We start from the raw sequence: 16935 nt of genomic DNA on the forward strand, positions 1-16935 counted from the left end.
ACAGAATTGCTATTCTTTTAATCATGAACACATGAAAGAGACGCTAAGAGTTTTATTCCATCAAATTACATTAATGATTGTATACGAGAATCAGCTTTATTGTCAAAACAAATATAATGCCTTGAATCCAATTAATTTAGATTATTTTAAGCTTTATGATATAAAATCAAATTTTGACGCATTTTTATTTAATTTTGTAAATGAAGGAAGTATACCTATATATATATAATGTTTATATTAACTCTAAGTATAATTAATAATAAAAGAACGAATTTTCAAAAAAAATTATAAATTATCATTGCATTCAAGAATATCTAACAAATAAAAATATTACCCCACTGATTTTCTTTCGCCAGTTCTTCTCAGGTCTGAAGTGTTTCTTTCCAAACCAGTGGTAGAATTTTAAGATTCAATAAGGAAGTAATACTTCTATGTTGAATAAAGATATTTAAATCGTATTCGTTATATACGGTGACCTACAGATATTCCTAGTGAATGTATATTACAAAAACATAAAGGAATAACTTTGTGCGAACTTAACAAATGACCTTCTAAGCTTAAAGTTTCGATATAATAACAAAAATTTATACATAAGTATATGATAGAGTTTTTAAGTACCAGTATTCAAAGACATATAAAAACTCAAATATATTAAAAAAAAAAATTATACAGCCAATATTTTCCGCCGAAAACAATAAGTTAAAATGTTTAAAATCAAAACTTAAATTTTATTTTAATTTAGTATAATAATTACAATCAAAAATGCAATATAATTTTGCAAAATAAATAAATAATTATAATCGTAACGTTATGGTTATTTTCCGCAATTGCAGCCCTTTTACTCACTATAGGCCCCGTGCGTATCGCGATGCGCCTACTGTTGCGCCATCTCGCGGAACAGTGGTGACAATACGTAGATGCCCAGCTGACTGGCGCCTTCCCAAGTAGTATATGATTCATACGCACTTCGAGGTCATTATTAATCGAAAATAATTAACGTTTATTAATATTTCATAGGATCAATTTCTTTATCGCTTGGCTTTTTAACTCTTACACTATTTTATTGTTATAATAATAAGAATGCATTTTTATAGTCGAATGGGGACCGCACAATATCCACGACGCAGTGTGGCTGCAAGGCCGGCTTATCGCTTCGAGGGTGTAAGCACGTCGCTGCTGATGCCATTTTCATTAACAATGAAAGTTCAAATTCGAGAACTGATGAGCCACAAGTTTGGAATCAACCAAAGAAGAGTCAGGTTGAAAAATATAAAAAATGTCCTACGATAGAAAGTCTCTTTCCTACCACGAAACGCTTGATCGATTGGAATCAAATTTATAAAATCGATAACGTAGAAAACGTGTCAACAGCAACAGATATTGATTGTTTGCTAAGTCGTTACGTGCAATCAGAGAAAGACGTAGAGCCTGAACGTAAAATCACGATGGATGAAAAACAGAATCATATGAAAGAAGCACGTCTTGTAATGAAACAAATTTATAAGGTACAGAATTCGAAACCTACTATTTATAATAGTCTCCTCAATAAGCGATCTCAAAATGCGGGTGAAAAAATTTACGTGTCCTGAAAGTCTTCGCGAAAAATATGAAGAGAAAATCGTAGTAACCGAGAACGGCTGCGTAGACTGCGCGCCACACGGGAATCTACTAACTTTCCGATTGAGCCGCGAGGGCGGCGCCACAAGCGATGCGCACGGGGCCTATTGTCCTAAACCTTAACGAACCGCAAGAAGCCCTTCAATCTTTATTGAAAAGTACATATAATAAAAATAAAATCCTATATTTTATATATTACTATTGCACTGGTGTTCAATATTTTACCTGGATTTATAAAATAGCTGTATAATAAATACAATGATATCTAAATTTTTAGATATTTTTAGCCTAAATAGTAAAAAATTCTGTCGTATAAACGACAGAAATTTATATCAATAAAAAAAAAAACACCTTATAATTACATTATTATCTGTGGCTCGGGAACAGATAAGGCGATAGATTTATGGGGAAGAACCTGACCACCGTTGATGTATAATTCATCCTTGACTATTACGTCTTCGCCGAGCACTGTGGTGTTCTCCATCCTAACCCATCGGCCGACGACTGACTTCCAGCCAACGATGCACCCGTCGAGCCAGGCGTGCTGGCGGACGCACGCGCCGCGGAGAATAGTACTACGCTTTATACACGCACCTGGATAAAAGCATAAATTTATTAAATATTTCATTTGATATTTAACTCTTCATTGTGGTAGGGCTTAGTGCAAGTCCGTCTGGGTTAGATACCACACATCAAACATTCTACCGCCAAACGTCAATATGAACAGTGTTTGTGTGTATAACACATAAAGAGGGTAGCTAATTGTATTTTAAAACTATTTGTTTTTTTTTTACTGTTAGTAAATAAAGTCACATTGATATGTTGTAATTTTTCTTCTAAAATTTCTATAACTGAAACTATCCGAAACAATCGGATACCCGAAATATAATTCGTATCCGTATCCGAATCCGGTAAAATATTATTTATGTATTCCATATTCAGGTCCAAAATTACATATCTAAAACATACCTCAAGTTCTCCGCCTCACTCAAAAATTGACTCAAAAATACAATAAAAATAAAAATTAAATGTATTTGCACGCAATTGGAAAACCGATACCCTATTCTAGTACTCTATTACAACATAAATCAAGACTATAAATCCGATCATGTTCTAATTATTATGTTTAATTGGCAGCCAATATGACTTCGTTGACAAATAATTACTACTAATATCCTCATAAAAACTAACTAAACTCATGTGTCAAAGGAAAAAAATAAAGATTTTTAGGTTAAAACAAACTAATTTATGTAAATATCTAAAAGTATATCAATGTAACAGACATTATAATAATTATTAATATTTGTATCGTCAAAACAAGAAGATATCGATACAAGCAATATAAATATATAAATTACTAAGTAATATGATTATCAATGATGTTCACGATTTTATCGCACTATTTCATAGAAATGACAAGATATTGTATATCGTTACAACTAAAACAGAATTTAACAAATGCTTAAAATTAAATGATAACTAAATCTTCCATGATAACGGTTAGTTATAACGGATTTAATTGAGCCCTATCGTATAATTGGTGGAAAGCAATTATACTCCTCGTACTATATATTACATATCTATTATTATAGGAATATAATCAATAGAACGATTAAAGATCAATGTTTCAGTGAAGTATGTCTTTGCGTATTTTGTTAATCCATGTTTCTCATTTTTACTAAGCCGTTTTTATCGAATCTTAAAAAATTTGATATACACGAATTTTCCTTACTATATTTTCTAAAATTTCATTAATAGAGAGGATGAGCGCAATTTACCTGCTCCGCATTAAGTATTAATATAAATAAATAATAATAAGTAAAAATGCATTTACTATTTCTTGATATATGGGAAAATTGTAACAGACGCGAGAGTAAATAAGATCAAGACAATGATAAAATTAAACGTGACTTGAGTGGGAACAGAACCCACAACTATTAATGTCGCAACAGACAGATTAATGAAAAAAAAAACGAATTATAAGAGTTTTGACTTCATCAACATAAAGATGTAATATGGCTCTATTTTGTATCGACACTGTTATACATACGAATGTCTGTAATTAATTACAGCCTGTAAATATCCCACAGCTGGGCTAAGACCTCCTTTCACTTTGAGAAGAAGGTTTTAAAGCTTATTCCGCCACGAACACGAATTAAACACGTGGATACTCAGTAGAGCTTGCTCGGGATCGATGCACGACTTCTAACCGCTGCGCCATATCAAGGCAGAGCTATTATGGATTTTTGTATGAAGGATGAATAATGAGGAAGATTACATAAATAAAAGAACCTTAAAACGGTAGAATATGCCACATTAATGAAATTGAAAATTATAAGTCATTAAGCACAATACAAAATCCTACCATTAAAGTATGTGTTAATGAAATTGTATCATAAAATAAGTATTACTATAGGCAAAAATATTCTGAAAAAAAAATGTTTACTATCTGTGAATTTTCTTACCATCTTCAATGACAACATTCGGCCCAATTGTAACGTTCGGTCCTATCCTACAACCTTTTCCAATAGTTGCCGTAGGGTCAATAATTACATTGCCTACAACTCCGTCGCCTTCGTGTAACATGTTGGAATTCTTTTGGCGTAAGCTGGTTAAGTATAGGCACATACCTAATAAAAAACATTGCACATTAGTAATGCTACATTTTTCGAACATTTTGTAGATAAACAATATAAATCTTTTCTAAAAGTTATTGGTACTCTAAAGTTTTGATTAATAGGTATTATCAATTTTATGATTTCTATGGTTTGCTCCTAAAAGGAAAACTTACAACACCAATGTCTATGGGCAGTAGTGACCTATTTGCCAGCTCACCAAATTATTTTGAATAGTATATATAGATTAATTATCGTAATAAATTATAGTACAACTTACATTATTTAGAATTCTCAGAAATAACTTTCTCTTAAATGCTTCAATTAAAAATAAATGAATAAAGAGAATAAAATACCCTTATAGTATACATGCATGACTAAGACTTATTAATAGCATTTAATAGTTCTTTTAGCATTAAAAAAAAACTTTAGTTTATATTATTTATGAACTTCTCATAAACAATAACCATATAAAATATGACCACAACCCTTCTTACCGGTTAGAAAATCTTTTGGCTGTCCGACATCCATCCAAAATCCTTCTAATTCCATAGCATAAAGCTGACCATCCTTTGCCATGAAAGGAAATACCTCTTTCTCAATTGATGTTGGACATAACTCAATTCTGTCCAGTATTGATGGATTAAGAATGTACATTCCTGAAATGAATATTTGAATATATTTATTTATAAATTACAAAAAAATATATATCTATATTATAAATTTATCCTATTTATTGATCTAATAGAATGCTTATATAATAGTTTATGTAATAAATATTTACTTATGATTTATTATATTTTCATTTGAGTTGAATTTAATTAAAGTTTCTATTATTAATATTATTATTCTGCATTAATATTTCTTACTAAAAATCTTATTGATGTTTGTTTGGTTTACCTGCATTGATTTTATTAGAAATGAATTCCTGTGGTTTCTCAACAAAGTTTTCAATTTCTCCATCATCCTTGTATACAACTACTCCATACTTGGAAGGTTCTTTTACTTTTGTTACTACTATTGTTCCTTCCTACAAATTAAATTATATTTAATATTATTGTCTAAGATCTGGTTTGTGGTATAATCCTTCCAAGGAGACAGTGTGAGTAGATGCTCAGGTTACTCAAACTATCAATAAATTACACTATACTATCTTCCAAATAAAAATCTTGTATTTTGTAAGTCAGAACCTAACCAGCATACTCTATAACTGCTGTGTAGAGTTAAAAATCTATTCATAATCCACTGGTATATAAAATAATTAAGCTTATACCAGAAGATACAGTTTGATTCAGTGAATATACAATTTTATTTTATAAAAAGGTGCATTTTAAGAGTACATTTTAATTTCTTTTTTTTTTGATAGTGACATTAATTTAAAGTAATATTCAATTAAATTAATTCTAAATCTCATTAACACCTTTCCATGGCTCCTGTGAAATTTGGCCAGCTCTTTAAATGGAAATTCACAGATCACATCAGAGTTTAATACAAAGAATGGCTCAGGACTGGCACTGAGCAGATCACGAGCAAGTGCAAGAGGTCCTGCTGTGCCAAGTGGTTCTGTCTCATGAGAAAAGGTAAGTGATACTCCGAGTTTCGATACTTGCTCTGTAAGCTCTTTTTCCATATCCTCAGCTCTGTATGAAACAGCAAGAATTACCTAAAAATATGTTTTAAATATATATTAATCACAACATCTCTCCATAACATAGTCAAGGTCATAAAACAAAGCACCGATACAATAATATAACGAATGAATATAATACAAATACTGTACATAAGAAATATATTTACTTGCGTCACTCCAGCATCCACCAATGCTTCAATTTGATGCATTAATATTGGTTTATTGGCAAATTCCACTAGCGGCTTAGGTCTACTTAAAGTCAATGGTCTAAGACGGGTCCCATAGCCACCAACGAGTATAAGTGCACGTATCTCCCCCAATTTCTTATCAGAGCTATTCATTTTATTGTATTATATTGTAAATGCTTTACCCAACTTGTTTAAATATTAAAACACTGTTATAAGTACAATTAACTATGTTATTATTGTCTATATCATAACTTCATACGTGGCGCGTCTTTATTAATTATTTGTAATACGGTAATAAATAAAATACAAAATACAAAGCTTTACTTCACAGTTCGAGTTCACAGAAATCACAGATAATAGAACGTCAAATCTTAACTTTATAATTAGGTACACGATTGACGTAAAAACGAAAAGCAAACGTATTTAATAATGCACAGATTATTAAAACTTGTCAAAAGCACAAAACTTCAAGATTTTTTTAGTTTAAAAGGATAACATATCCTATATGTATTTTTAAACTCTATAATTAAAATGAATCCGAGTACGACAACATTGTGATAGGATTTTTTTTTTTTGTTTTAACTTCTGTCACCTCAGTAGACAAAAGATTTTTAAATATTCGTGATGTTTTTTGATTCTTGAAGTTGATTAATTATTTCTGAAAGTCGCGTCTTTAAAATTATATAACGCGTGCTGAGGGATGCTTAGATATTCTCTATTAAAAAATACATTTATTTATAATATCAGTTTAAGCCACTTATTTTTTCTTAATGTTACAATAAAAATTGCCACCATCGACGTTTCTGCTCTTACTGAGCCTCGTGGAATTAGTCGTGCTGATGGTAAGAGACCTGATGGATTAACATTGATTCCCTGGGAACGAGGACGGGCCCTTGTGTAGGACGCTACATGCGTTGACACATTGACCTCGTCTCATATCCGAGAAACAATGTTAAGAGCCGGTGCCACTGCGGAAAAAATTGAAGCACAAAAAAACTCTAAATATTCGTGTCTTGTGTAAAATTACTTTTTTCACATTTTCTGTCGAAACACTTGGCCCTTGGAGTAGTGGTGCAAAAAGCTTCATCAAAAGTATAACACCTCGCCTTATTGCCTCCACTGGTGACAGGAGGGCTGGTTCGTTTTTAGCCCAGAGGATCGGAATTGCGATTCAAGGGGGAAATGCTGCTAGCATTCTTGCCACCATTCCACGTGGTCAAGATTTATACAGCAACTATTTTTAATTCAGATTTGTATATATTTAAGCACTTAATGTTATCAATAATTAAATTAAAAAATATGTAATATTACTAACAGTATTTAAAACGGGATATTTACCATGTTTTTTATTTTTATTTGGTGGAGCTCGATATTTCGACATTATCTACGAATGTCTTGTTCACGAGAGTCCCGTTTTAAATACTGTTAGTAATAAAAATAACCATGTTAATTTAAAATCTAATATGTAATATATTTAACTTTTACATTATTAAAATTAATTTATAATATTTTTTTTTACGAGTCGAGGTATTTAATATTATATTATGTAGTTAATTTGACAATTAAAAAAAATAAGTTTAAGTCAATTAATTGTTTAATATGGTTTCCATGGGATTTTTTTTCATATATAGTGTACGGCTTACAATAGTGGTGAGTGTAGAAAAAGCATAGTGTTTTATATTTAGGTTTTGAAAGAATGATAAAGGTTGATTACGGTAATGTTGTAACTATGTTACCGTGAGGTATTATGTATTTAAAAAAATTGTCGAAGTCATCGATTGAGAATCGATTCTAATGAACTTGAAGCATTTCTTAAAGCATGAGATCGATTCTTACCTAAAGGTAGAATCGCCCATCCCTAGTCCCTGTCATTTGACAGTGGTTAGTGTGTGCAATTACGTAATGGCTGTTGGTTTGTCAGTGTCACGAAAATCTCTTTAAAATCTTCCTTACTTGTTATACAATGGCCGTACCGGTTCGGATTTTATCTCGCGTCAAAGGTAAACGTATCTTTTTTTTAAATTTAATACTATATAAATGTTAAATGGCAAAACGTGACTTGTTTTTAATTTACGTATTCTTCTCAACGTTTCTTTATTTTTCCTAACTGATAATAACCTTGTTTAATGATTCATTCATATTTACATTAATAATAGCTATTTTAAATTAAAAATCTTTTGGTTAAATGTCTATTAAAACATATTTTTCAACACAATTTCGTATACTACCAATGTCATTCTAATTATGTTTAACCTTCGTCTATAAATATATTATTTTTGACATAACAATAAGATAATAAATTTAATTGTAAACTACTATTAATAATTATGTAGAATTAAGATTTCTTTATTAAAGATTCATCTGATTGCATGGTTATTGGATCAATATATTATTGACCTTTGAACAATGACAGATGACAAACTTATCTGTAATGTTTTCATGTCTAGTATGCTACTACCATTGTGCTCCATTTAAAAAAATAAAAAAATCTTCAGATTTGTTTATCACACCTCACACGATATATATTATAAAATGGGTGTGGCATATTCCCTGAAATTGAATTATGTCTTCCTAATACATAAATAGCTGAAATTGATTGTTAGCTCTAAACAAAGGTTAAATAGTGTATAGTTCACATGTATTTAAAACTGTCATGTGATCTGTTAAATTTTAATGGAATGTTACATGTTTTTTTTTATATCTTCAGATGGCTTAAAGCTTGGCAACATTAGATATTCAAGTAGCACACCTTATGCCCAGACACGAAAAAACTTGGTACTAACAAGTGATACGAAAGTCATTGTCCAGGGATTCACTGGCAAACAGGGAACTTTTCATAGCCAGCAGGCCCTTGACTATGGAACCAAAATCGTGGGTGGAGTATCACCCAAAAAAGCTGGCACAGAGCATCTTGGCAAGCCAGTATTTGGTACAGTGAGAGAAGCCAAGGAAAAGACAGGAGCAGAAGCTTCTGTAATTTATGTTCCACCTCCAGGAGCAGCAGCGGCCATTTTAGAAGCCATTGAAGCTGAAATACCACTCATTGTGTGCATTACTGAAGGAGTTCCTCAGCATGTAATTATTTTTTTAACTTAAAACTCTTTTTTAACCTAATATAAATATCTTTAATCAACCCAATTTAACATTTTCAGCTGTAAAATGTATGGGTAGATTCCAACTTATAATGCCAATGTTTTTGGTTGTATCATAAATGACTTGAGCTCCTGCTCACTAATAGAAAAAAAGGAATAGTAATTTAATGTCAATGAATTAATAAGTATAGGTGTATGAGCTTCATATTGCAGATGAATAATGGTCAATTGAACCAATTGCTATTCTTAATTAGCTCCTAATGATTTTCTTTACAATCTTGCATATACATCAGTAGAATTTCTTAATTAGCAAATATTATGATGCAGAAAAGTTAATTGGTCTTTGTGATTTGTGAAGAACATTACTTTGCTTTTTACACTTAGATTAACATTGATTTATAGATTGTGTGCTAAGGCTATCTAAAGAGTTATTATTGAAATTGTTCTATCATCTATGGTAAAATATCAACACTAGTAAATATTTAAAATATATTTGTAGGACATGGTCCGTGTCAAACATGCACTGCTCCGTCAGAACAAGTCACGCCTTGTTGGACCAAACTGCCCAGGTATTATTGCTCCGGAAAAGTGTAAAATTGGTATCATGCCAGCTGCAGTTCATAAAAAAGGATGCATTGGAGTTGTTTCTCGGTCAGGTACCTTGACCTATGAAGCTTGTCATCAGACTACTGAGGTAAGATTAACAGTTATTGTTGTTTTAATAAATGTAGAGTATTGATGATAATATTTTTACAACAATAATAAATACAGATTAAAAGTGAAAATAAATCCTGCGTAAATATCTTTTGTAGTAAGAATGCTGTCATTGTTTCTCTGGATGAAAAATGAGCCAGTCTTGTTAGAGAAATATATTTAAATAATATATAATGTACTTGATTTCATTAAATCTATATAACGTAAAATATTTCATGAGAAAAAGAAGTCGATATGTTTAGATTTAAAAAAAATACTGACATAATTGTAACGAACTGATTTAATCTACTTTTTCGAAGGCATATTTTTTTACATTATTTCAAGACATTCAATAAGGTTAATGTTTTCTCTAAAATACATTCAGACATTTAATATTATAGCTAGGTTAATGTAAGATTCAGTATCCTCACACGAGATAGTCGGTTAGACGAGACGGTAAACAAGTATTCGGCCGATACGGTATTAGTCAAACGTGCCTTTGCATGTAAAGGTTATATAACAAACATTTTTTGCCAACCAAACTCCAACAGTATGAAGCTGACCTTGATCTTATTATTATATAAATTTACGTCGACTATTGTTGAAAAAAACGAGTATCTCAGTAAAAAACATCTTAAATAGCTTGTATAGATTATTATGATTAGATATAAAATAAAAATAAATAATTAACGACCTGCACTCGAGTATTACTTACATTTAAATGCAATCAATCTTTTTAAAATATAATATAATTTAATTTATTTAAGCACTTTTGAACCGAGAATAACCGGCAAGAACTCAGGAGTTAATTTTATCCAACATTTAACATATTTAGCTTCAAAATAATTTCTTTGCTTTAATTCACATAAAAAATCATCATAGCATATTATCTTTTCTTCCTTGTGATTCAGTATCATAAATATATTGACTCAAGATATGTGCTATTATCGTGCTGCTAAATAATTAATTATATATCATATTAATGTTATTGTTTTAAAAATAATCTATACTAATATTATAAATGCGAAAGTTAGTCTGTCTGTTGATCTTTTACGGCCAAACTACTGAACCGAATTTAATAAAATTTGGTATGAAGCAAACTTGTACTCAGCCGGTAAACATATAAAGCGCGAGCAAAGCCTGGGGCGACATCTTGTCTGAATTTAAAAAAGGAAAAAGAATTTATAGAGATTTAAAGATAACAAACGAGTCACATCATCTGGATTGGATAATAGACAGATAGATGCGAGACAGAACTAAATAAATATTCAAAATAGTAACCAAAAATAATTTTTGACACTTGTTTCTGGGTTACGTTTATCACCAATGAAAGTATAATATTTTATATTTAGGTTTTATTTATCAAGTATAATATTTAGGTTTTATTTATCAAGGTTTGCTCTTTAGTGTTTAACAATTTTGTTTAATTGAATAGGCTGGCTTGGGTCAAACTCTCTGCGTCGGTATCGGAGGTGATCCGTTCAATGGCACTGACTTTATCGACTGCTTGGAAGTGTTCCTGAAGGATCCAGATACGAAAGGCATTATTCTCATCGGTGAAATCGGAGGAAATGCTGAGGAACTGGCATCCGATTATTTGACCCAGAACAACACAGTAAGTTACGTTTGTATAAATATATATATTGTTAATTTTTTAACTGAAGATCGTGGGTTCAAACCCAGACAACCACTACTAAATGTTCATGTGATGAATTTGTATTTATAATTCATCTTGTGCTCGAGTTAGATTAAATTCTGAAAAATGTGGATACACGTAAACCCACATAAGAGTTGCGTGATGGAATAAGCTCCTTCTCATCAAGAGAGGTCCAGAAGTGGGACTTTAATTCAAAAAAATAACTTTTAAGTTTACTCACTTTTCTTTGGTACTGAATGTGCCTATTATGTTTTATCAAGTATATTGGCGTACCTGCATATTGCAATAATTAATCACAGAAATTCAATTATATATTTTTTTATAAATAGCTATATGATTCTATATTTAATAAATTTTCTTTTTTCTTGAACAGGCAAAGGTAAATAACAAACACATAACATTGCCAAAGAGGTTTAATATTATATTTTTGTATTATAAGGTTAGAGTTAACCGTTTGTTCAATAGATACATACATTAGTAAACAAATAATAGATATCTACATAACATGTTTTATGAAAGTAACCATATTCAATCGTAATTCATTTTGTGAATCTGACTTTTGCACATATCATTATGTAGATAAATTTGAAGTACTTTGATAATCTAGTGATTCTAATATGAAGTTATCATTTCATATCACGCCGCTGTAATTTTCATATCCATGCAGGTATCACAGTCAACGTCCAAATTTAAAAGTCTGGCTTGACTCGTATCTTAAGAATCGAGAGGTCCGATTTTCATGCACTTTGTTTTGTGTGAAAGTGTGTATTAGTGTATGTTTCCTAGAATATTAGCCAAATTAAAATCTTTAATTAGTATCGCAAATGCACAGTCTATAGTCATATAATTACTTTACAATAATAAAGACGGTATTTCGAAGACATATGAAAGGTAAAGTTGAAATTGAGTATAATTTTTCGAAAGGCGATATTTTTGTTCTTGACTGACATGAATACTAGGAGCGACGCTTTAATATTAGCTCTGTATAATCTTTGTATTTATTAATTTCAGGGACAAAAAGCGAAACCCGTTGTATCATTCATCGCGGGTCTTACGGCACCACCCGGAAGACGTATGGGCCACGCTGGAGCCATCATCTCTGGCGGAAAAGGTGGTGCTATGGACAAAATCAAAGCATTGGAAAAAGCCAACGTTATTGTCACTCGTTCTCCCGCCAAAATGGGTGTGGAACTTCTCAAAGAGATGAAACGATTAGAAATTGTATAAGTTAAAAAGCGCTATAAATCAACTGGTCCATTTACTTTGTATAGATTTTTAGTAATTATACTGAAATTATTTATTTGTTACTGTTGTTTCAGTTTGGCCTTTGATGTGGTTTAATTGAGATTTGTGACACTGATAGATTTCTAACTCTCGAAATTAAATAATTTAACATTAATCTCAATGTGAAATGCACATAGTAAAAGATGCACTCAGCCATAGATATAAGCATGTCCATGTATGTTTACTCAAGTGATATTGATAATCTGATCGAACATCAACTTCCTAATCTAAGATGTTTTAATATGGATTGTTTTATGTGGCGCTTGGTGTTGTATTTATAAATATGTAATGTATACTCTATTATTGCGTAATACCTTTAAAGACCTGTTTCAATTTTATTATTATGAAATAATAAACAAAAATATAGATTGGAGGGTTTTATTGAAGAAACTAAAACTATGCAAAACTAATACTATAAGTTTAATAACTTTGAAAGTCTTCTTGCTTTTCTTATAGTAGCTAATACAAGTAGCTATTTTAATACTATAATATATTGAATAATATAGAGTAATAATCTCTAAAAACTCTTAATAAGATATAAATAGCTGCTGCTGTTTAGGAATACAAAAGAAAAATTACTCATGCAAATAAATTCGTTATTTTGAGACTTATTTTGATGACCTATTTTGAACTTAAACAAATCTACAAGTTCTGAGATTCTATCTGGTAGATAAAAATGTTATCAAATATTAGAATACTGCAATACTTTTCAAATAATATTCTTCTTTCCTGATTGATCTATATATGTAGACAATACTATTTTTTTGATAAGTCTTTGGTTTAAATTTTTTGAACAGTTTTATAAATAATATTATATATCATCAGATCACAGATCACAGTAATTAAATGCAATCACAGACTAATTATAGGTAGTGAACATTTGGATCACATGTTTATATTTGGAATGTTAAAAATTTATAAAAAGGTTCAAAATGTTGGTGCATGCATAATTAAATCACACACAAACTATTTTGAATAATTAAAAGGAACTATTATCGAAACATGAAGCACTACTTTTGATATCATCAATCATTAATACATTCTAGTAAAAACCATCTCTCCTACCCCTGCCACCTCTGCCCCGCCTGTCCCCTCCATTTCTTTCCCTGCGTACTTTCATTGCTTCAAATCTCTCAGCCATTGAAAAAAGTTCATCAGGTACTTCTTGATTAGCTTCCTCCAATATCTTAATTAACTCACGAGCATGAGCCCAGTCATTCCTCGTGACAAAGGACAAAGCAATTCCAGTTTTTCCGGCTCGGCCTGTTCTTCCCACTCTGTGGACATATTCTTCAATATGACGTGGGAAATCCAAATTTATAACATGAGTCAAGTCTTTTATATCGATTCCTCTCGATGCAACATCAGTTGCTACTAAAATATTGACTGTGCCATCAACCATTTCCTCTAAAGCAGCTTCACGATCACTTTGGTCCCTGTCTCCATGTAAAGACTGGCATTCTATTCCCTTCATACATAATTCTGTTGTTATATGTGTGGCTGTAGCCTTTTTACCACAAAATATAATGATTTTGTCATTTTTATCCATGTTTTGAATAAACTCAAACAGTGCAGCCTCCTTGTTATCTTCATCTACAAACATAATTTGTTGTGTAACTGTATGTACTGCAGCAAGATCTAATGAGCCAACATTGACTTGAATGGGGTCCTTCATGTAGGACTCAGCAAGCCGGCGTACTCCTGATGGCCAAGTTGCAGATGTCATCACGGTTTGGCGATCAGGTCTCACATCAAACAGCGATTTTCTAATCTGAGGTTCAAATCCCATATCTAACATTCTGTCAGCTTCATCCAATACAATGTAAGAAAAATTGATGACATTTAAATGTCTAGCCAGCACAAGATCATTTAACCTCCCAGGAGTTGCAATCACTATATCTACTCCTTTGGTAACAGTTTTTATTTGTTCTTTTCTGTCTCCACCTCCATAAAGGCAGACAGATTTTATTCCTTTGTATTGATATTTGGAAGCTTCCTTCTCAATTTGCAAGGCAAGTTCTCTTGTTGGAGCCAAAATGAGAACAGTTGGGCCTTCTCTTTTTTCTCTTGGAGTGGGTTGACCTTCAATGTGAATTAGAGCTGGTAATAGGAATGCCAAAGTTTTTCCTGTACCAGTTTGAGCAATCCCTATCATATCATCACCTCTAAGCAATATTGGCCAAGCTTGACTTTGGATAGGTGATGGCTGCTTAAAACCTTGTTTATAAATTTCTTCCAAGATCTCTGGGTAGTTATGAAATGCTTGTTCAAATGTTAATACTGGATTTGGCACAGGTAGTAAGCCAGGCTTCTCATCAAAAGTTCTCTTCACCTGAATATCATGATTAGCCAAGCGCCAACGAGTTACCTCAGCCGGGGTCATATTACTCACCACTGGATCTTCTTTATAAAAATCTTTTACAATTGGTGCTAAATTATCCCATCTCTCCTTTTGGTGATTATCGTAAAAAGCATTAAGTTTATTCCAATCAATAACTTCCACACCCTCAGTACTTTGTTTGAAAAAATCATTGGAAGTAGAACTAGCATTGCTGTTGTTAAAATTTTCCTTAGGAGTTGGCTTACGCTCTTCTGTTAATTCGTTTATCATGCTTTCCACTTTTGATATTGCTTCGTCTGTACCAAAAAGTGTGATGTTAGTGTCATTTCCGCTGGAGTCACCGATTTTGATTTTAGCTTCAGACTCAAATTCGAGGTCACGAATTTTGCAGCCACCTTTACCAATAACACGCCCAACTTTATTAGAAGGAATCATAATAACTTTTTTGTTACTATTATCCTGACGATAACTACGCCGGTTGTCTCTGTCAGTAGAATCTCCACCACGTGCTCTCCAATTCGAATCATTGCTTTGACCTCTATAAGCACCTCTAGCTCTCCCTCGACCTGAGCTTGAGCTAAATACTCTGGCATTGTAAGTAATCGGTGTCGGTGCTACGGCTACAGGCTCCGATTCTTGCCAATCGTCTTCCCAGTCCGCCATTTTCTTGCAAATAATCAATGCAATAAAACTACGACTTTAAGATAGATCTATAAATAATGAATTCTTATTTAAAGGCGAATGTTTTCAATTATTAGTCAAAATAATTAGAAAATGTATAATTATATGCCGGCAGATAATGGACAAATATAAATACTGTCAATCGACCAAAATAATAGTAATTCGAATTTAAACCTTTTCTTGTCAACTTTTTTCACAGATAATTTATAATTTATGGGTACTTTCAAACTATCACGGACATAAGTACTGCTAGACTAGTTTATTTTAATAATTTTCACAGTCTTATATCATATGGAATGTTGTTATGGGGTAATGTAGCAGATATTGAAATAGTATTTATTCTGCAGAAAAGAGCTATCCGAACTATTTATAATATTAGCTCTAGGACATCATTACGCGAAAAATTTAAAGAAATAGGTGTATTAACGGCTGCTTCACAATATATTTATGATAATATAATGTTTATACAGAAGAATATACAAAAGTATTCCATAAAAGCTGATATACATACTATTAATACAAGAAATAAGAATAAACTTGTAACCCCTTCTTTCCGTTTGCATACGGTAAAGATAACGTTTTTGGGCAATGGTATACGCATATATAATAAGATAGCAGGAAATATAACCGATTTACCATTTACTTATTTTTTTCAATACAACTAAAAGCAATACTGATAAAAAAGTTAAAACAAATATGTTTTCATAAAAAAATGTTTAATAATAGATATATGTATTTTCAGCTACTATCGTATTTTTTATGAAACTATTGTCAATGTCGAAAACAAATAATAGATTTCCTTTAATAAACAACAATTTGATGGGACAATCATAAGATATTTGTAATGGAAATTTGATTTTTTTTTTAAACGGAACTTTTGTTTTACAAAATGCGAGGCTGTTTGATGTACAAATTCTTATAATCACTGTTACTAAAATATAATATACACTATTAATTGTTTTAAAATATTAGAGAGAATATTGTATAATCTATTTTACCAATATTAAAAAATATTGTATGACTTCTAAAACATTAAAGTTGATTGTTTAAATGGACAATGATATTATACATATAATAAGAATTTAAGACAAAACTTTTATTTTATTCTTAAGTAATTCGTAGCAACCAGTCTGAAGT

At 31.3% G+C, this 16935-nt stretch overlaps 3 protein-coding genes across 3 annotated transcripts; 1 reads left to right on the top strand and 2 right to left on the bottom strand.

Annotated features, from left to right (window-relative positions):
- Positions 1–1796: 1796 nt before the first annotated feature.
- LOC113401764 (mannose-1-phosphate guanyltransferase beta) lies at positions 1797–6424 on the bottom strand. Its single transcript, XM_026641786.2, has 6 exons — positions 6030–6424; positions 5653–5895; positions 5133–5262; positions 4730–4891; positions 4083–4247; positions 1797–2211 (listed from the first exon to the last, which is right to left on the bottom strand). Exons 1-6 carry the CDS (start codon positions 6201–6203, stop codon positions 1976–1978), a joined length of 1110 nt encoding a protein of 369 aa, XP_026497571.2. The 5' UTR covers positions 6204–6424; the 3' UTR covers positions 1797–1975.
- Positions 6425–7910: 1486 nt separating this feature from the next.
- Positions 7911–13144, top strand: LOC113401765 (succinate--CoA ligase [ADP/GDP-forming] subunit alpha, mitochondrial). The gene is made up of 5 exons (XM_026641789.2): positions 7911–8050; positions 8758–9125; positions 9642–9836; positions 11271–11450; positions 12504–13144. Exons 1-5 carry the CDS (start codon positions 8014–8016, stop codon positions 12717–12719), a joined length of 996 nt encoding a protein of 331 aa, XP_026497574.1. The 5' UTR covers positions 7911–8013; the 3' UTR covers positions 12720–13144.
- A 495-nt stretch (positions 13145–13639) lies between these two features.
- On the bottom strand, positions 13640–15985 carry LOC113401762 (probable ATP-dependent RNA helicase DDX43). The gene has a single exon (XM_026641779.2). The coding sequence runs from the start codon at positions 15778–15780 to the stop codon at positions 13819–13821; it is 1962 nt and encodes a 653-aa protein (XP_026497564.1). The 5' UTR covers positions 15781–15985; the 3' UTR covers positions 13640–13818.
- Between the last annotated feature and the right edge of the window lie 950 nt (positions 15986–16935).

The sequence above is a fragment of the Vanessa tameamea genome, chromosome 20 (genome assembly GCF_037043105.1).
Source record: "Vanessa tameamea isolate UH-Manoa-2023 chromosome 20, ilVanTame1 primary haplotype, whole genome shotgun sequence".
NCBI lineage: Eukaryota > Metazoa > Arthropoda > Insecta > Lepidoptera > Nymphalidae > Vanessa > Vanessa tameamea.